This window comes from Thunnus thynnus, chromosome 21 (genome assembly GCF_963924715.1).
Source record: "Thunnus thynnus chromosome 21, fThuThy2.1, whole genome shotgun sequence".
Taxonomy (NCBI): domain Eukaryota; kingdom Metazoa; phylum Chordata; class Actinopteri; order Scombriformes; family Scombridae; genus Thunnus; species Thunnus thynnus.
In genome coordinates, this window is record NC_089537.1 from 24,691,254 (window position 1) to 24,713,741 (window position 22,488).

Below are 22,488 nucleotides of genomic sequence, written 5' to 3' on the forward strand. Positions count from 1 at the left end.
CCTCACTGAAACATCTTCACCAGCTGAACTCATAGATGGACTGTGGAAATTAGAGAAACACTTGTATACTGGATTTTGGAGTAAATATAAATGAATACAGTGTTTATTGTACTGTATTATAGATATTGAGTGTGTGGTCTCATCAATCATGCATGTGTCTTTATACAGGAGATGCTTAAACACCGAGCAGTGAGCTTCAGTATCTCCAGGAGTCCAAACCCTGACAGTGTGCAGTGATGTGCTTCTTGGCATCTACCTCCATGTCTGACCACTCTGTTGCACCGACTGCATTAACAGCTGCTGCAGCCGACAGCCTTTCACACTTTCACTTTCACAACAAGTACATTAATATTCATGAGGGCCTTTGCATTGACCATGGTGATGGTTAATTTATGGTTAACTGTTTCCTTGAGACACTGCAAACAGATGCTGGCACTTCAATCACACAGACACCAATTAAACTTTTATAAGCTGTAAACCACCATGAGATTGGGGAGGTTTAACAAATAAAAACACACAAATCTTGTAGTGAAACTTTGTTTCTTTATTCACACCATTTTCTACTCCAGCTATGTTAGAAGTTAACATAAGTGTCAATCCTCTAGTTCCTATGCTGATCTCTCATTCATCTGTACACACTATATAAAAAAGTCAAGATTATAATATGTTTAGAAATCCAAGAGGGTCATGAGGTGAGGAGGGTTCAACAGTTGTTGAGGGGTTTTCGCTTTACAGTCCCTCCCCTCACTTCCAGCCTCCTCCACCTCCACTTTGACTCTTTTTTTTCATTAAACAAAAGAACATATTGAACAAGGCATTTGTACCAGAGCTCAGAAGGGGGCTTGGACATTTGTAAAGCGCTTTGACTGTACAGCTCACGCAGAACACAACCAACAGGTCATATACAGAGCATGGTAAAAGAGGAATAGTATACTGCTTGGGCACAACACAAACACATTACAATGTCATCTGACAAAAAAGTACCATTGAAAAGAAAAAAAAAAAAATTCTCTTAAACTTTTTTTTTTAAGCATTTCATAGAAACAAAAGAGAAAGATAAATTGCAAACTTGGAGTAAACAAATCGAGAATATATATACAGTGAGGTAAAACACATTGGTCTTTAAAAGGAGGTATTTTCTTTTTGATTAAGTGACCTTTTTAATATGTTAATTATGCTTTTTTTTTAAGATACTTTTCAGCTTTTGGATGACATCTATAAAGCAGGTAATGCAGACATCAACGCCGACACACAATCACATGCAGTCTTGTCATTCGAGGTGAAAAGTAAAAGAAGTCTTGTCAAACTTAGGCACCAAATAAAACATGATAAAGCTTTCTGCTACCCTTGTTGCCACAAAGGCCTCACTGCAGCATCCAACCAGAGAGGAAAAAATGTTTTAGCCGCGCAAACCCTGAGCCCTTTAGTGACCCAAACCAGTTCGACCTCAAGGCTTTCCTAGACTTTTTACCACTGCGGATGCTTCGGCAGAGAGCAACATAGATCTCTGAGTCAATGGAGGGCAACCGTGAAAAGGAGGGCTTGACAATTAACCCTAACCGTTTCAGTTCTGAACGCGGCCCTCATCACAGTGTGTGGATCATGCTAGCATAGATAGGTCAATTCAACCTGTGTGATCCAGTGGGACTGAGTGGGCAGACACGATTGGTCTGGAATTTGCATAACAAGAGACAGATAGAAATGAACCCATGCAGCGGATATTTGCATGCTTACAAAGCTGCTGCTGTGACCTTTGGGCTGAGTTACGCGGGTTGTGCTCGGATTGGTTTGGAGACTCTTGAGAGGGCCGATACATTCACAGCTGTGGGAATTTCTCAGTGCGTGGTTTGAAGCGGTAGAGCTGCTGGCATAGTTTATATGTCCTCTCCCTGCTTTGGCCCTCTATCAATGCACATAGAGCGGAAAAATAAAAGCACAGCTCGTTTTTGTACCTCTCTTAGCTTCAAAAGTATAGCGTGAAAAAGCTACATATTTGACCAGAATGCCTCTCTTTCATTAGGTTTGAGTCACAAAACGGCTTAGTCACGTTGCTGCACCCATCCTCCACCTTTAACTGTGTTGACCGGTGAACTGAGGTTTGACATTGCAAGGTGGCTGCATATCAACAGTGTACAGTGACCTCCTCCCCCCTTTAGTCTGAGCTAAGGAGAGAGAGGAGGCAAGGTAAGATTCTCAAAGGCGAGGTACAGCGGGTTTTTCTTTTAAGTCTGATTTTGAAATGGTTCAAGGAATAAAGTTTACCAGAACCAAATAGCCCATAAAGTAAAGAAGGAAAAACATGACTTACAGGTTCGATTTCGAAGCTCTCCAGACAAAGGCAGGGACGGCCCCTTTATAAACACTACTGTACAGTCTCCTTGACACTAATGGCTCTGCTTGAAACAAACTAGTTCATCTGAATTGTCGCCCGACTATGTCAAGTCAGATGGTTTATGGCTGTTCCAAACGGCCGTCAGAGGACTTCCCTCACTTTTTGTTGTGCAACACCAAGAACACCTTCGAGGAGAGACTGCCCTGAAGGTGTTCCAGGTTTGTTTTTGAATGACGCTTCGTACAAACTGGTTCATTTCAAGCATGCCCCCAGCCTTACGATCTGAGTTTAGAGGAATAAAAAGAAGGTAGGGATGAATGTGAGTTGTTACTCCCGGTATGGAGCTGTGAAGCCTGGGAACCGGCTGCAGTGAAGCGTGGCCCTTGTAGCTAGGAGATATCTGTAAGTCGATTAGAGAACATGGAATGACAAGAGAAAAAGGCAAGATAGAATCAAGGACAGAAAGGTTGCTGTATAAAGACCTCAAGAGAGGAATAGCTGGGTGCAAAAAAAATGTCTTTTTACAGTTAAGTCATCTTGGGTTTTGAAAAGAAAAGTACAAGGCTGCTGGTGACTTTAAGACAGAAAGAAGGTTGTCCTAGTAGAGGCATACCAGAGGTGCTGTTGAGTTGAGCTTTTGTTGTTGCTATTGTCCCAGAGAATGACATTGCTAATGGAATACACATACTTTACAGTCTCAATCCCACCCAAAGGCCCAGCAGGGCTAGCCAGGGCTTACTTAAAGGGATACTTTGATATTTTGAAATTTAGAGTTTCCTGCACCACCACCACCACCATCAATCCCCCATCCTGCCCCAACCCCCCCCTCCCCCAAAACCCACATGGCTTAGAAAGAGAAATCCTTGGCCCTGGTCTTCCCTGGCAAGCCCCAGTTGGCCCTCCTAGCTTGACCACTTTTGTACACATTTAACATTTAATTCAGCATAGTTTGTCATCCTTTTTGAATTTCATATAGCAGCAATATCCACTTTACTTTCTTCAAATATCAGGATAGCTTTCATCTGCTTTTTGTTTAGTCAACGAGATATTTACAAGGCTTAATATGTCACTTCTGCCACTGTCGACCGTTTCTACATATTTAAGATACTTCATTCACGAGGACAACTCTGAACAGTGGAACTACACGGGTGGGAACATCACATCAAACTGTCTGTATTTTTGACAAACTTGAGAGTTAAGTTAGTTAACTCAATTTTCTTAAAGGACGATGAGGGAATTGCTGAACAAGCTCTGTAGCAACTGAGTATGTAATTTCATGAAAATGGATCTCACCTTGGTGGTTTTTTTGTATATTTTAAAAAGCTATGAGATATTGCTGGTGAAATGTTTCTATTATACTTTAGCCAACTAAATGCAGCTTTTGTCATGTTCTTTAAAAATGCAACAGCATCAATAAATAAAGAGACAAGTAATTCTCAAGGTCTAAAAGCTTTCATTAAAAGCTAAGAATGTCTTAACACTTGTTTCTTTCAAACTAAAGGTCTGCTTATGGTCTTTCTGGCTGATTAAACAGAGATAACTTTATCTCCTGATGAAGACTGTGTGATAAGGTTGAAAACTCAGAAGGAGCAAGTAAGCGGACCTTGAGCTGAGATTGTTGTGTCACTTTCTGTTTCCAATGTCAAGCTCAAATTATTATTTTTTGTTTGCTTTCAATTTTTGAGGCATTTGATGTCTTTGTTGCTGCTGCTTACTTTAAAATTCAATCACTTGAAGCAAAAAATGAGCAGGATTTATAAAGCGACTAGTTTGTCAGAGGAGGTGCATTCCATTATCTGTGAATTATGTAAAAACATAACAGGCTTCATATTGGTGCATTTAGAAATCCAGTTTGCATATTGACATTATTACATCATCAGTTGCTATAAGGGCTTTAGCAGGGGGTTTGTGGAGAACTAAACACATCACTGCTTTGTTCTCCTATCCCTCGTCTCTACACTTGGGCTTACAGTAGATGGGTTTATCTTGTGTGGGCATCAAGTGGACTTGAGAACAAGCTCCTCGGATGCCCAGTGATGGATTGGCACAGTGGTTTTCAACCATGGTCCATGGAGGCTTCACCTTTCCGTTCTAAATCAAGACTCCGGCAGCTGCTGCAGTGGGAGGGTGGAACCCTGCACTTCCATGGATGCTGGCTGATAACAACTCTTCACATACATCAGCAAATCTAAGGACCGTCTACCAAATGTCGAAGGGCATTGATTTGCGTCAGAGCAACATGGCACAGAATGATCAGATTTAGGCAATCTGAGGATATTTACATCCAACGGCAGCTCTCACCTCGACTCAGAAAGCAAGGTGGACAACTAAGTAGCAGCACATCAATACATTATGTATCCATAACAAAAAAACGATGGAGACAGACGGACTCACCGACATCCAAATTGCCACACAGTTAAACCCTGCGGTGGTTCAGAAGTGCACTTATTGCTGAACAATCAAGAGACTCTGGGATATCTTTGTCTGGGAGATATTTACTGGATGGATCAAATGTTGACTGTTTAACTCTATGTGTATTTGAACTGTAACTACTTAGAAATTTGTTTCTGACCTGTGTGTATTACAAGTGCTTTTGATGGAACTTAGACACGAGCAAATCTGTAAAATAAGTTCAGATGGGTTTAGATGTATGGCAATATTGGCAACAGGACAAACACTTGACTGAAACAAACTGGTAAATCAGGTGCTACATACAGTATATTTTTTTTTGTCCTTTAGATAGATCATCATCATCACTTATATATATCATCACTTATATATATATTTATATATATATGTGTATATATTTATATTTTTTCTTAAAAAAAAAAAAAGGAAAAAAGAAAATAAGAGCAGATCCTGGCTCTTATGCGTTGGTCCCTTAAGGCTTGCTAAGCTGAAATGACAAAATTGTCCATTTTACGCATTTTTTCGTCATCTTTTGTTTTTCATAAATGTACATTCTAGTAGAAAAAGACCTCGCCACAAAAAAAACAAAAAAAAAAACAAAAAAAAAAGAAGAAAAAATAATACACAACCTGGAAAACCTATGGCTTAGTAAATATCCGTTTGCTATATTTAAATGAATGTACCTCACTGTTTTTTTGTTGATTATCCTACAGAGAAGAAAATGCTTGAAAGGTTGATTTGCACTGCTGCGCAAAACGTGAAATAACAAAAATCAGAAATCCAAACTTTTACATTTATAGGGCAACATCAGTAATGCTTACAAGTCTTTGTGTCTCTTTTTGAAAGCCACCATGAGCTTTTGTGGCAACGTTTTTCCAACTAAAGACAGTTTGAGGTGCTGAAGCTCAGTTTCCAGACTCAGTCCACTGGGAGGACAAGCTGTACGATGAGTTGTTGCTGAGGTGGTCAGGTGTTCAGGTGGTGGGGTTTGACGAAATGGCACCAGAGTCGGCTGGATTGTGGGTGCTGTGCCGTGCGGTGTGTCCCTTCTTGCTTTCCGTCCCTACTTCTTGGGTGTGCATAGTAAAAGCTGTTATATGCTCGGCAGGGCTCCTGCAGGCCTCCTCTGACACACACACACACACACACACACACACGCACACGCGCACAGAGCTGCATACATGCGAGAAACAAACGCTCCACAGCAGCCGACATGAGAGGAGTTGGGTTTTTAAAGCACTGGCACTTTCCGGTAACAGCTGGCTTGGAAGGCATGGTGGCAGCTGATTGTTGTTGGTGTTGTTGTTCTTGCTGTTTGTGGTTTAGCAGAGCAGAGTATAGAAAATAGACACATTTATCTACTGTATATTGCATATGTTGCAGCATGTTCACCAAAAATGAATGAGGTCATCATGTCCAGTTTAGTTTTGCAAAAAAGATCCCCTGCCACCAGAAAGAAAAAAAACCATAATAAATTAAACTGACCTGTCCGACTCCCTGATAATACCGAGGGGAGACGGGGAAATAACAACAGTTTAAAAAAAAAACAAAAAAAACAAAAAAAAAAAAAAACAGGTGCAAAATTGTTGCAGAGATGAGAGATTCTGCTCACAACTCGACTAGATGAAGAACAGATGAAGCCAACGTTTGTCTGGACCCCACAGGGTAGCTTACAGACCGTCCCATAACCCCCAGGTCCTTGCTTCAGTCCCCAGTGCTACTGTCACATGACTCAAGAGCAGGGCTGCACCCAACTGTGATGAATTCACATTGAAAAATGGTTACATTTCTTGAATAATCTTTACTCTCTGAAATGATACTGATCATGGTTGAATCACTGTTAGCTCGGTGATTAAGAGGAACTGATGCTGCCTTTTCTAGCAGCAGAACAGCAAAGAAAAAAATTCTTATGTTCTGAATATTGTATAAACACACTGAATGTGATTTCTTAGAGTTAAAATCAAAAGAGAAACAGGTTAATTGTTCCATTCGCTGCCATTAAATACATTCTACAGCAGTCAATGTTAAACTGCTGTATTCACTTGCTTTATATGGAAGCCAAAACAGGCCATAATTTCAATTTTATACACAACATAATTCCTAAATGTAAAGTTTAACCACTACTGAGTGCTGAAATTGAAAGAAGACTGAATTTAAAGCATATAATAACAATTATATATGACCTTCTGTCTGAATTTGTCTGGTTAATTTCACTCTTTATTCCAAGTTTTTCAATTTTAAAGACTTGATTCAAGTTAAAAAATTCAGATAAATATTTTAAGTGTCGCTCATCTGAACAAAAACTCACTTTGAGCAACTTAATTTTAGGACTTGACTTGAATGTTTTGATCCAAAAATGAGTGACTGAATTCAAAATATTCAAATGCATCCAGGTAAATGCCTTTCAAAGTAAAATGTTTCAGTGGTATTTGAATTTCAACATTAAGTAGTCAGTAATGATCAGGTTTTCCTCACACCTTTCTTTACTTTACATTCTTATGATAATATTCAGAGAATTTCTTTTGCTTTCATGAACCCCTGCAATTAGAAAGGGCCAGCTGTGCCAATCAGTGTAAAGCCAAGCTCCTGTAACAATTAGCTTAATAACATGAGTGTTGTGGGAGCAGTGCACATAGTTCCATTCATTAAAGAATGTACAGTATGTTTGTTACATTTGTAAAAGTCTCTGTATGGCCCTAATGTGACAGCACATATTGTCTAGATCCATCAAAAAGTAACATTTAGATTATTATTTTTTTTTTTTACACATTTTTTGTGTTTTTAAATCAGAGGAAATGTGAATATTCCTTGATTAAAGATTATTCAAAAAATGGAAATGAAGGACTTGCAGCCCTGCTGAAGAGTAGCTTAACTGAAGTGAAGGATGAAATGCTAATATACAAATGAGGGCATGATAATGAAGATGTGAGGCAGCTCAGAGGTCTCCTAGGTGATTCCCAGCTGCCTGTCTGGTCTTTAGTTTACCTGATGAGGTCTGAGCTCTTATTGGTTGGGTGTGCGATGAGCGGTGGAGGCGGGACTTGAGATGGACACTGGTTGCATCGATGGGTCTTTCAGAGACTTCATGTAATGAGTACAGGAAGATGGAGGATAATGAGTGAAGGCTTCCTTTAATGCCTCTGATATTCCCTTCAGGCACAGCCAGCCCTCATCAGATCCATCCATCCATCTATCCTTTTATCCACCCATTCATGTGTGTTTGTGAGCCCAGTGTGACACACACACATACTGTACACACACTGCTTTTCAGTTTTAGATGCAGGACTCATCAGTTTGTCAACAAATGAAATTGGGATAAGAAAAAAGAACACAAGGGGAATAAAAAGTCTTCACTTCCCTTCCAAACCAAAGGGGAGGAACAATCGATGAATAATAATGAAGATAATAATGTTGTAATGCTAACGATATGGATGTCAGTCAGAGGTGTGTGTGGGTGTGTGTGTTTGGTAGTTGTGTCTACATCTTGATTCCCTCCTGTTGGCTGAGCTGAGACAGGGTTTTCTTGATTCGGAGCGCAGTGAGCCGGGCGGCACCGTTGGCATACCAGCACTCCCTCATTATCTTCGCCATCACCCTCAACGCCTGCAGAGAGGAAAGAGAAGACCAGGCTTAATATGACTTCATTACAACATAAAGTTGGAACAGTGGGGCATCTTGGGAAATACACTTTTTTTTCTGTCCAGCGTACAATTATGACAGCTGTGGAGTTGTTGAGAGCGTTGAGTCTAGCATTTTCAATTTCTGTTCTTGGGTTGAGCTATGCTAAATTCCAGACTGTTTCTATTCTTATTATGTGCAATAAAGATGAGATAGCGTTGTTGATTAAGACCAGTGACTGATGGAGAATCTGTGGGGTTCCTCAGGGTTCTATTCTTGGTCCTGTTATATTTTAAATCCAAATGCTTCTTATAAGGCACATTACCTATCGGATTGTCTTTTAGCATCTTTACACCAATAATACTGATCTTTATGCATCTGTAAAGCCTGCTGATTTCTCTAATTTAGCTATTCTACATAAATGTCCTGCTGAAATCTGCCTGGATCAGTTTCAGTTAAATCACAATAAAAGTTGGTCTTACACCTGATCAGACAGTTGATCAGTTATTCCAACATGTGTGTGTTAGTAACCATGTGGACCTGTGTTGTCCTGCTTGGTAGCAGTCCAGTTCTGAAATTTCCTTCTCATTAAAGCTTTCCTACAGAAAAACAGTAGGAGGCTTTTGTGAGGCGGATATAGAAAATGCAATGTACTTATCATTGCGTTAACATCAATCTTATATAAATATAAGCGAGGTTATTCTGTATTAAAAATGTACCTACACAAAAAGATACAGGCATATTCTGCACTATGCAGCAGATCTGTTTCAAATATTGCAGCATGAGAGGAATGGAGAATGCAGAGAGCCATTTTCCAAACAATACCTTTGACTTTGCAATCCTATAGAAAAACATTTGCATCAGCTTGAATGGCTGTGGTTGCTCACAGCTCAACTGAATACAAAATAATCCTCTATATAAAAAAAGTCAGTTTTTTGATCTCATCATAACATTCTTTTTTTTCTCTCTAAAGCATTTGACTGAATTTTATAATTGGTCTCTTCTTTTACTTTTTCATTGTAATTTCCAGTCTCTTCCTATGTATTTGTAGTTTTAACTTGGTGAACCACTCCTGTGTTTTCTTACTTTTAAAAGCTTTTTCTCATGTAATCACTGCTTCCTTTTATCTTGTATTTTCTGGGAACTAGGGCTGAATCTAGAAAGTCTCTCCCCCTGCCTCTCTAAAGTGGTGACGTCCGGCTAGACAGTGCAAAGTTTGAAATAGGGTTAGCGCCTCCAGAGTTTACACTGATTCCTTCATGTCTCCCTTGGCCGGATTGTAAGAAGCATCTGGTATGTATGAGTCAACATGTCTGTGTGTGTCTCAGTCTCTCCGAGCGTCTGTCTGGTAAGATGCTGGTGCTCGATCTGTGGAACTTCCTACAGCGCTCATTAAGACAGCCAACACATTCCAGTCCTCCATTCATTGGGTGGATTAGTGCCAACTTCACACTACTACAGACAAGCAATCTGCCACATACACATGCACGCACGCACACACCTTCTATCTGCCAATCTGACTTACAGGCTGAATGGTAAAATGGTGAGACAACTGAAAAAAAAAAAATCCCTCTTGGGAATGCCACTCTTAAACCAAACACTTTGAACAGCAACACAGAAGAACAACTGTACAAGACTTGACTCTAATGAGTGATTCTGACTCTGGAGGGTCTGAAATTTGATGTCAAGGATTCTCAAATAGACCTACTTCAGATCCCACAGAGCCTCATACACCAACATTTCAGTGGTTAGTGTTGATTTGTACAAGAAGCTGGACAGTATGAGGAGAGATAATAACAGAATGAGTGCAACCTACTATTACTCAGGAACAGTAAGCAACCCTCTTACATGGTTCTCTAATTCTGACCATTTTTGTTCAAATCGTTTCTGTAGTGCAGGCATTATGTGAGCATGTATACCTGTCAGATGCAGTGTCAGTTGGGTTTTGGTGCAACTTAATCTGAGAGGCTTGTGTCTGTGCTTGAGTCCTGTAATGCGGGTTTGTAAAGGGTTTGAAAGTGCAACAGTATGACCTTCATGATTTCAACATTCATATGACTACATATGATTATTTTAGAATAACTAAATATAACATATTTTGTTTTTCCACTGTAACTATGTGTATATACTGTGTGTATGTGACTCACATACAGCATATCAGATGGTTGTTATGCTTGTGTTTCCAGTATGTGTAACACATTAGTTTCTACTTTTACAGCACGCACCTTTTTTTAAATTCTATGTGTATTTATGTATGTAAGTATGTATTGTATATGGTTATCTATATATATTCTTATATGTGTTAGTTATTATAACTGCTGTGTATATGAAGAAAAAAAAAATCCTATAAAAGACAATCTACAGTACCTCATATGATGGATGCTGTTTAATGACATATGTATTATATCCAGCACTTAGCAGAAGTTATAACATTGGTTTGTGCCTTTTTGTCTGTGACTAAATTCATTAAAAAATACTAACGGCCCAATCAGATCAAACTCTGCTTTACAGTGTACCTGGTACAAGTTGGCTGTGAGAGTTATGGCAGATTGTTACACAGTTTACCAAGACTGCAACATTATATAGTACATGCTATTCTTGGAAGCATATTATTTAACATGGCAGGCACTGATTATATTTATTGTAAATCCCTGCTGAAGTCTGGTAACTCGTTCAAGAGGACCTATTATGCTCATTTCAGCTCTGAATTTTTATTTTTAGACTCCACTAGAGTAGCTCTGCATGATCCAAAGATCAAATAACTCTTTATTTATCTTATACTGGCCCTTTATGCAGCCCCTCAATATACACAGTTTCTCTGACACTCTGTTTTAGGCCCTGATGAGCCTCCTCCCGATGAGCCCACTCTTTCTGACTGACCAGCTTTACATATCAGAGTCGTGTAACTTTACCGTCAATGCAAACCAAACATTTCCTGCTTTACTGCTTTAAATTAAAAGCTTTTAAATGACTAACTAATGGGAGACTTTTATTGTGAAGAATTTACAGGAAGTAAAAATGTGTTCCTCGCTGACTTAGCGGAGCTTCGTTAGCGACACTAAAAACCGGTCGAAACAACAACATATGGAACTATTTGTTCAGCAGATCAGTTAGAAATAACACAGGGAGGACTAGTACAAGCAAAAACAACCACAGTGAGATGTTTTATGAAGAACTGCAGACAACCAGCACACCTCCAACAGGTAAACTACTTATTTTACTTTGCTGTGCTGTGTAATGGAGTCATGGCTACTCCCGGAGCGGAGCAGTTAACTCGTGTGCTGTGCACGTAGCAGATGACCATATAAAGAAATCCATCACAAACTGAGGTCAGTTTGGGCTGAAAGTAGAAAAAACCGTTGGAAACCGAGCATTCAGAGCAGTCTGAAGCTGCTGCTTTTTGCTCACAGGGATCACTGATACATACGTTTACCTCGTTATTTGACATGTCAGCCACTTTTAACCTCAACATCCGACAACAATGTTGACAATAAGGAAGCACATAATATGGCCCCTTGAAGACATTTTTATTTTCTATAAGGTCACACTTGTTTTCTTAGCAACATGCATTTTGCTACAATAACAATAAAGATGAATGAACATGAAAATGAAATTCAGTGTCTCTTCAATTTGGTGATGTTCAGCACTCTCCATCATCCATTTTTACTACTAATAGATTGAATTTACCAACACATCCTCTGTTTGCATCTACAAGTACTGTCAAGTTTTAACTTGCTAAACATGTTTGTCTGAGTGGGTATTATTGTTGCGGTCTGTGATTTATCATGACTCACTGTTGTGTGAGAATGAGTGAGATGTGTGACTCTTTTTGTTATGTTTGTTATGTATAAGGTGTGTGAGGACATATAGACATTGTTGTGTTTACTGCCAGTCCAAACTGTGAAAGCAGAGCCCAACTGTGCTGTATGAAGAAAGGAGATAGTACTGACATACAGAGATTTACCTGATGATGAGTCTCTAATATCTTCACTTAACCATGGATGTACACATCCACTGACTGGACACAGTTAAACCTTGTCTGAATCAGATGATTATGACATAATCTGTCGTGATAAGGAACATCTTTTTATATCATTTCTAAGCAAAGTGTTGGATGTTTATCCTTCATGGACATTTTCACCACAGAAAAAAGAACAGATTGAAAATCTGAAAGTTAGTGAAAGAAAAGCTAAACCTGAACGTCAGTTCTCTTTTCAGATGCCAGTGAGATTAAGCCTCCATTATTCAAACATTTAAACACGAGATAGTGATTTTGCTAAGCTGGGCAGAAAAACAAACCACATGTGCAGTTTCCAAATCAATATGCTGCCTTTGGCTCAGAAAGGTCTTATTAGCCCACATTCTGAGGGAAATTTCTCTAGACCTTCTTTAGGGCAGAAGTGTGGATAAGTGATTGTTATGGTACAAATAAGCCCTGTGTTTTAAATGGAAGAATTTTACCTCCAAAAAAGGACAGACTCTTCCTTCCAGGTCATAAATATGACAGATGTCTGGATGCTGCCAGACAAGTACAGTATGTGGCAAAGCTGCAAATACCTGAGGTCAAACTACACAACAGAATGTGAGTCTGAGCATCTTGATCTCTTCTACCATTTTTATCTGACTTTATGAAGTGTGTGTGGGCAGCAGACTTGGCTGCTTATAAGAGAGTCTGCGTTTATAAAGAAGTCTAGTTTGAACAGCTGAGTGGTGGAGACAATGTGGTCTAGTCTGACTCAAACTAAACTCCATCTACTATCCTGCAAATATCCAGCACTACAGGGCACAACAGTCACAGGAATTCAAGAGATATTTGTGCAAAGTCTGGCAGCTGTCATGTGGGGAAAAAAATAAATGTGTGAGCATATTAATTATTGATTTGTGTTCTCAAATCAGTGATTTATGTGCACCAATTAACAGAACTTACAATGAAACAATAACATCTTAATATCTATTGATGGTGTAAGCATATCCACATATCTCTAAACAAAACAGTCATTCATTCAGGCAGCTGATTGAGATTGAACTGTCCATGTCCTGACTGCAGGACTGCAACTAATGATCATTGTTATTATCGATTCATCTGGCCATTACTTTCTCAATTCATCAGTTAGTTGTTTGGTCTATAAAATGTCAGAAAATGGTGAAAAATCTCAATCACGGTTTCCCACAGCCCAAAGTTACGTCCTTGAGTGTCTTCTACTGTCCTGACCAACAGTCCACTACTCAAAGATATTCAGTTTACTGTCATAAAAGACTAAAGAAACTAGAAAATATTCACATTTCAGAGGCTGGAATCGGAATTTGGATTTTTTTTTTCTTAAAAATATGACTCAAAACAATTAATAATTACCAAAAGAGTTGGTGATTAATTGAATACTTGGCAACTACTCGATTAATTGACTAATCGTTGCAGCATCATAACTAATGAAGCATCATAACTGCATAAATAATATGTATGATAAAGGACTGGTGTGTAGGATTAAGTGGCATCTAGCAGTGAGGTTGCAGATCGCAACCAACTGAATACACCTCCCTCCCCCTCCCCCTCCCCCTCCCCTTCCAAGTGTGTAGGAGAACTGACGGTGGCTGTGAAACTACTAAAAAATGTGAAAGGTCCTCTCTAGAGCTAGTGTTTGGATTGTCCATTCTGGGCTACTGTAGAAACATGGTGGCAACATGGGAGGCTCCATGTTAGACCTGCTCCCTGTGTAGATATAAAGGACTCATTGTAACAATTCTTATTTTCAGGTGATTATACACCAATGAAAACATGCTTATGAATATTCTATTCTATTTCTGCCAATAGAGCCCCCTAAATCTTACACACTGGTCCTTTAAGTGGACAAATGTATTGAATGTGATAACCTAATGAGATTAATATGAAGGAATGGGTTCAGTATTCATAGGCACCTCAAAGACAGAACATAGCTATTAGCCTACTGCTAACACTCTTAGGGTGCCTGTTTTTCAGGTGCAGATGTGACACATGTGCTGTATCTATAAACAGCAGCCTGGAGATTGTGTGTGAGTGCCTGTGACAAGCATCTCTCTCTTCATTGCATATGCATTTAAGGGAGGATCTGCAGGATCTGGATTTGCAATATGCAACTGTTAGTTTTACCTCAGGTGGTGGTTTTGCCACTAGTGGCAGGTATCATATCTCATCTTCACTGAGAACAATGGAGCTACCAATTATAGGCTCTCTGTGTATGCTGTGTGTGTGCTTCAAGCCCTGAAAAATGGCTTCTAGAAAGCACTAATTAAATGCAAACACATTGTACAGTTACTGCTATGCCAGCAAAACAATAGTATGATGGTTTCAAGAGTTTACATTTTAAAACAACAAAAAAATAAAAGACCTGCAGACACTCTCCAAACGTCATGTCCCTGTCCACACAGCGCTGGGGGATAAACTTACCCCAGTCAGCCCAAACTCAACTATAATGATTCCTAACACAGAAAAAACATAAACAAACCAAAAACACAAGTTGTGTGTGCATGTGTGGATGTGTGTGTGTGCATGTGTGTGTGTGTGTGTGTGCATACGATCTGGTTGAAACTGAAACTTGAGGCTGCAGTTGATACAACACACATGCTCTCTTATCCCACAAGCTGAGTGGTTGCTTCCTCTCTGGGGAGTGTGGGAATGAGAGTGCCTGTGTGTGTGTGTGTGTGTGTGTGTGTGTGTGTGTGTGTGTGTGTGTGTGTGTGTGTGTGTGTGTGTATCATATGACTGAACATTGTTATTGAGTGAGACTCCAGGGCCTCGAGGTTCAGACTTACTGCTGGATACCAAGTGGCTGAGCTGGGCTGAAGTAGACAGAACCCTGGCTGCCTACAACAACAACATTTCCACATCTACATTTTAAATGAATGATGGAAATGTGTGTTTTTGTGGTTTTACTTTCACTCTGGTGAAACAATGTAGCTAATCATGTCATTTCATATTATTTTCAGACATCTAGTTGGTCAGTAGCTACTGCAGACAAAGTGGAATAATGAGGTGGCAGACGACGCACAGTTTTACTGAAAACCAGTCAGAGATGTCTGACATATACGTATACACAGACGGTGAAAACATCATCTTTGATTCCATTATGGGGAAAGAATGAGTAAAAGCATCCGACATCTAGAGTCAGACGCGGCGTCCTACCTCACAGCTCTGCCAGCGGTTGGGAATGTTGGGTCGAAGCTTCTGCTCACAAACCACCTTCCTCATCTCCTCTACTGATGGATCTGACTGAACCAGGTCGTAGTAGGGCAGCTGGTAGTCCTCATGAATACCTGACAGAAAAATATGGAGTTCAATTACATCCAGATGCTAAATGTATCTGTCTGTCTGCTTCTTCCCCTCCATCCATGCACATATATTTCCATAATTAACTGTTGCTCCATTCATTCATCACTCCCTCCATTAATCTCTCAACCTCCCGCTTCATTCACCCGATGATTCGCTACCCTCCGTCTCCTCTCGTTTGATCCTCACCTCCCATAGAGCAGCGGCTAGCTATCTCCCAGAAGACCAGCCCCATGGCGTAGATGTCAGCTCGCTTGAAAGACTCAAAATGTTTCATGTTTATGGAGTCGTCCAGCACCTCTGGAGCCATATACCTGAGCGGAGAGATAATGACAGCATTTCATGGTTAGGAAATCATTTTTCTAGCGTGGAAGACTGATGTTGTGAGTACACAGAAAATCACGTTGTCATATTTCCATTGTTCAAACAAAAGCACAAAAGCAACAAAAGCTTTGTTAAGAAGGAAATGATCATTGAGCTTTTCCTGACTTTAAAATTACGCTTTGGAAATACAAAGCAACATGTTGGTGTTGTTAAAGTCTGTACTTTTACATCATGGTTAGTGCACTAGTGAGGTGGTGCATGGTGTGAAAGGAGTGATGTTTAAATCTAAAAACAGGTCTAACCAAACACAGATTTAGATCTACCGACATCCTCCTCCTCTTCCTCTTGTCATATAAGACTGCAATCACCCAGCCAGCAATAATCACAGTCATAACAGCAGCAGTTTGATGGAGAAAGGTGTAGGTTATTGATTTGGGTCCTTTTTTTGGCAACATCAAAGAAAGAAAGAAAAAATCCCCTGGCTGCAATGCCACCTATCTGATGTTTCCTCCTCCTAAGTTTCCTCATCACCCACAATTAATGAAATACATATTCATGAAACCTCTCAGATCTGTCACTGCTTGATTTAATGTTTAATTTATGTTTAAGAGCAGCAGCTGATCAAAAGTTTACTTTTAGTAACATGAATCATAAGAGGCAGGAAGCTGAGAGCTGTATGACTGTACACTGATCTACAATGTCATACTCAACAATTCAAAGTAGCAAATGTTTCTATGTTGTTTATGCTTTATGTTTAAAGTTTTGTGGCTCTGCTGCTTCTTCTGTTGGTCTGATAAACTGTGAGTCATATCCTGCAAGGAACTCTGGGAACTGACTACTGAACTCAAGGTACCATGTGGGCAGCAGCACTCCCTAAAAGTTGAAATTAAATTCATTTACATGGTTGGTTTTCATCACTTACTATGACAAAGGATAATCTATTGGCAATTCAATTACGATGTCTTAAGCTGTCCAAGTTACTGGTATTTATTGTGAGCGAACCTATTAGCTTGTTTGTTAGCTTATTTGCTACATACCAAGCCAGCTAACCCTTTATTAACATACAAATTGAATCTCATAGAGAGAGAGAGGTGTGATGTGCAACAAAAGGTCCTCAGCTGCAATCAAACCACGGATGCTACTGGTAAGCAGTGTGCTCCTTAACCATTGGCTACTGGAGCACCGTCATTTCAATATTTTTACTACAGAGCACCTTTAAAGTGTATTCAGCATGCACCTATTTGTATGTACTGCTTGGGAAAATGCATGTGTGTGAGATTGATGAAGATGAAGTTCTGTTTTCTTTCTAGAAATGAGCAGGTCATTTTTAGCATTATGCTGCTTCATACATCATGAAAGCCTTCATCAAATGTGAGTGATGAATCTGAAACCTGTGATTAAGACCCGTAACACACTCTCATCCACTGCGGATACCTTGATAAAATCATGTGAAGATAACATTAACAGGCTGCTGCAAAAAACCCCCCACAAAAACCCCTGATAACAAACCACATCAGACGTTCTCTGCTCATGCATGAATCAGATGAAGCAATAAGACATAAACATGTGGTTACCCATGTTCACACATACACACGCAGCTGATGATGTGTAATGATAGATTCAACAGTGCAAACACATAACTCCCACACTAACCATACGAGCTCAGGTCTTAACTGAATGGTGTACAAATCGCCTCTGTTTGCCGACTACTGCTGCTGCTGAGAAATTAGAGGCTAAATCAAGATGAAAGCAAAAGACCTTCATCAGTATTTGCTATAGATGCTCAAGAGGAATTTAGAGATAGTGTAATTTTGTGTGGAACAAAAAAAGGAGCAAGTTAATTGAATTGAAAAAGTGAGCTGTCTTTATTTAACTCTACATTAAACAAAAACATACACAGAGTCCACTCCATTCCAAGCTGAATGTTAGAGTGGCTTTTGATGAAGATTGAGTTGGAATAAAAGCAGCATTATCTAGTAAAATATAGACCTTGAGTCTATCATTGCTTTTAAACTAATGGAAAGCATGGTGAGATCAACCGTCTCTCTGCTTACTGGGAAAAAGAAGAAGAAAAAGAAGAAGAAGAAGAAGAAGAAAAAGAAGAAGAAGAAGAAGAAGAAGAAGAAGAAGAAGAAGAAGAAGTGGCTTTTCTTTCCTGCTGCCCGTCTCACTGAGATACAACTGTTAGTCAATACATTATAATGAATGTTCCTGTGTCTTATTCCCTACACTCACATGCTGACATGAGTCAAGTGTTACCATGGTTACTAAAATAATCTTGATTAATTACATAGATAAGCTTCAATCAGCAGATGGATTTAATAATAGTTCACATATCTACCATCACACAGTTCTGTGGTTGGTCTGATCTGCTTTCACACTAAACTGAACCCTTGGAACCAGTTCAAGACTACTTCAAGAGCTGGGTCTCAGTCACAAATCAGATCAATGGACAGCTCTCACACCGGCCAACCAACCAACACAAAACAGACAGTTTGAACTGCACCACAAAAGGTTCAAAAAACAACCTGATACAAGGTCTGAGGACAGATTGATCCAGTAAATTAGTCTATTTCTTTGGAGAACAACATCAACTGTTGAAGTTCAAAGTTTGACTTTTGAAAGCTTGTGAAAAGATTTTGAACTTTGACCCTCACAATGCAGATTTGAACATCTGCAGTTTCATAACAACTGGGCAAATTGAGCACGCAATATGACTGAAAGCTCCAGTAATACTAAACCCAGTCATCAACATCATCAACTGTATTTTCTAACCCTATCTGGCCCTATATCTTCATCATCTGACAACAGTCCCTACATCCTGACCTCCCTGATTGATGAAGCTTCCACTGAACTAGATGCTCGATATATTTTTGGAAAAACTGTAAATGAAACACTACTGACTTCTGCTTTCAGCTGGTGAAAACTGTTGGAACTGCTCATGTTTGCTTTGAGCTGATAAACACTCATTGCAAAATCAGGCTTTAGCAAAAGACCTTGAGTCTGTTTTCTTAGTTCTGATAATCTGTAAAAAATGTCCTGATAAATGAAGACAGTGATATTTTTATTTGACAGAGGCCTTCTACTCAATTCTAAGCAGGGACTATGGACAAAAATATATATGTTATTCTGTCATTTAGGCAGAGTACATATCAGTTATCTTTCTAAGAAAGGGAAAAATGTCATAGCCAATTAATAATACATACACAGGTGCATAATATATACAGATGCTAATGCAGTAGATGATATTTATCTACAAAACATTCCCACAAAAAAAGTACTGACCCCTCAACTGGAAAAGCTACTTAAAATAACAATATTGAAGTTGTGAAATTTACAGGAAATTGAGATTAAACTGTTTTACAACCATGGAAAGGCTGTTTGTTGGCAGTTAAAACAATAAAACTGTCAAAAAGCAGGAAAGACTTGAGTTTAGTCGATGTCTTCATAAAACAATGCAATGTTAATGCAAGAAACATGCGCTGACACAACTCACAGAACTACACGATGTCCGACAAAGTGTAACTTTTGGGTCAGACTGATACTTTGGTGAAAGTTTGTGGGATCAGATCATCAATATGTAACATGGACTTCAGCCAAGGCCAGAGCTTCTGTCTCCACTGACCCGAGGCTTACTGAATCATTTAGTGGCACTCTAATACACCTGCAGCATCAAACCACCAAACAACAAAGGGAGCAGGAAAAAGACATAAACAAGACAAAAAAAAAAGAGGGAGAAAAAGCAGAGTGGGACTGAAGCTATGGTGGTCTCACTGAGAGAGAGAGAGAGAGAGAGAGAAAGGGAGGGAGTGCTGGAACAAGTGCTGGTTATGACCTCGATGCACTGCTCACTTTTCAATCCTGCAGCTAGACATGTCTACATAACAGAACAAGAGACGTGCACACAGACACACACAAAGGGAAAGTGAGAAGCCACCTGTAGTCTGGAGAAGAAAGGGAGGAAGTAGTTTAGCTGTGAGGTCAAACATTTTTGGCTATTTTTAGGTCTTTATTACAACATTTACAACTTTGATAAAGTATCCTCTTGGGCCATGCGGGTATCAAATTTTCATGCTCCAATTGTGGCAAAAATATGGTAAACCGTATCATATCTGGATTTAATCAGACTTGTAGAATTAACCGCATAATGCAACTTTTTCAGGCTCTGTCAAAGCATTACCATAAAACAAATGAATAAATACTAGAACTAAACCTACACGTTTTCCATTTCAAAATTCCATAATTTTCCAGACTCATATTTCCAGACCATATTTGACATCTGAGTATGAATAGCAAGATGTTTATTATGTAAATAACTGGTTTTAAAATCCAACTGCTAACATGTATCTTATATTCTGACTATGTGTGCAATTGTATTGCCAAATAATTGCCAGAAGATTGTAGCTCATACAAATCAACTCAATGCAAATCAAGTTCAATGTGCAGCATTGGCAACCGTGTTGGCAGGTTCATTACTTGTTGTGGTCAGTCTCTGGATGGAGTGGATGCTGCGACAAGACAAGAGTGCTTTTGCTCTTACATATAGCTTACAATTGCTGCCTCTCCCATGTTGCAGATGTCGAACAATTTTACACAAAGTTTGTATCTAGCTTTCTTTTCCCAATTGGAACCCTTATCCAACCAGGCTTTATATATGGGATTGTCAAGCCTGCCCTTGGAGAACTTGTATTATTGTGGCTGTTAAGTCCACACTGCTACGCAGAAAGTTGGACAACATTCCACAATCAAACATCTCTGTCCAGAGGGAGAGAAAGTAAACTAAATGGTAAATGGACTGCACTTATGTAGAGCCCTTCTAGACTTTCAACCACTCAAAGTGCTCCTTTCACTTTTCTGATGACTACACCACTGCATGACTCATAAATGTTCAGACAAACTTAATATTTGGTTATTTGTGATGCTGACTAACTGGCTCCAATCTTCACGCTGAGCTTCAACAGATAAGATGACAGTGGACACCCCTCAGCACTGCTCCCCCTCACAATATCCAACAGCCCTGTGTCAGCCACGAAGACCTACTACCAACTACTATTTCTCAAGACCAGAAGTAGGAGACCAACATCAACTCCATCCTCAGAAAGGCCCAGCAGAGGATGTACTTTCTGCAGCAACTGAGGAAGCATGGTCTGCCACAGGAGCTGTTGAGCCAGTTCTCCATCTGTCCTGTGCACATCCATCACGGTCCAGTTCAGAACAGCCACGAAACAGGATAAGAACAGACAGATAAGAACAGAAATCATTGGTGCTCCCCTGTCCACCCTAGAGGACTTGTACTCTTCAAGAACCAGGAAATAGGCCGGAAAAATCATTACACAGTCTCCACACCCGGGACACAACCTTTTTCAACTGCTCCCCTCTGGCAGGCGCTGCAGAACCCTGTATACCAAACTAGCAGACACAAGAGCAGTTTCTCTCCTTCTCCTTAGAAATAGCTGACCAGTATCAACTGCTCTGCCATAGCTACTCTTGTTTCTTCAGATAGTTATTACACCCTGCATCACAATTTCATACAAGTATTGTGTGCATATCAAAACCTGTCCAAAAACTATTAAAAACATGTCAGTGAGCCACCCTGTTCCACTGATGACATGTTCCTTCATTATCATGAACACACACGCGGCAGTTTATTTTGACTCAATCTCACACACGCCGTCCTGCTGCCAGAAATACTCACTAGAGCACCAAATGTGGATTCATACGCCACTGAAAATAGTCTCTAACACATGCACTATTTCCCTGTAACATTTGTTGTTTGAGTGACCCGCTCTGTCAGTGTAAATAGAACGCCATCTCTGATGTTTGAGCACCAGCTGAGACTGTTTCCATCCTCTGGATTGACCGGTTAGCTAAAAGTGACAAGATGACTGATTTCATAGATGAAATCCTGATAAAGCTGACGGCTGAAACCCAGTCACCTCCTCAAGTCTTTATAGTCACGCCACCTGTAAAGACAGCGGCAACAGTTGACACTCTAATAGTCTGGCTTCCTTTATTTACATCCCCAATTCACTGAGGTGAGATGTTTTGCAGCTTAGAGATGTGCTGTGAAACACTACTATATTTGCTCACAGTGACAACATCACACCTGCCTACACAGCAGAGCAGAAGTGAGTTTTATCCCAAAAGGATGCTTATGTCAGAATGAAAGATAGCCCTAAGAGCCTCCTGACAGAACCTCAGCGGGTACACAACAAGATGGAGACAGAGGATGTCCGACCATAAATTCACTGCTACAGCTACAGACTGTGTGCATTCTGTACAGCATGCACTTACCTTTTGGTTCCCACTCTGTGGTTGGGAGCGATGTCGATGGTGTCGGTGGCTGAGTCGTGGCGGACAGCTAGACCCAGGTCGGCGATGCAGCAGGTTCCGTTCTTCTTCACCAGAATGTTCTTTGACTTCAGGTCTCTGTGGGCAATAGCTGGCTTACCTGGAAGAAGAGAGAGTCATACATTCAACAGAAGTCCTGCACTCACTGGACCTA

General features: G+C 39.9%; 1 protein-coding gene across 2 annotated transcripts in view; it reads right to left on the reverse strand.

Moving 5' to 3' along the window:
* Positions 1–523: 523 nt before the first annotated feature.
* Positions 524–22,488, reverse strand: part of tgfbr1b (transforming growth factor, beta receptor 1 b) — an 81,202-nt gene continuing 59,237 nt past the window's right edge. For both annotated transcript variants that reach the window (XM_067577658.1, XM_067577659.1), the window contains exons 6-9: positions 22,278–22,434; positions 15,849–15,973; positions 15,516–15,646; positions 524–8,344 (exon numbers count right to left, since the gene is read on the reverse strand). In XM_067577658.1, the coding sequence (XP_067433759.1) occupies positions 8,219–8,344; positions 15,516–15,646; positions 15,849–15,973; positions 22,278–22,434 (539 nt within the window). In that variant the 3' untranslated portion in view covers positions 524–8,218. The remainder of the gene's footprint in view (positions 8,345–15,515; positions 15,647–15,848; positions 15,974–22,277; positions 22,435–22,488) is intronic.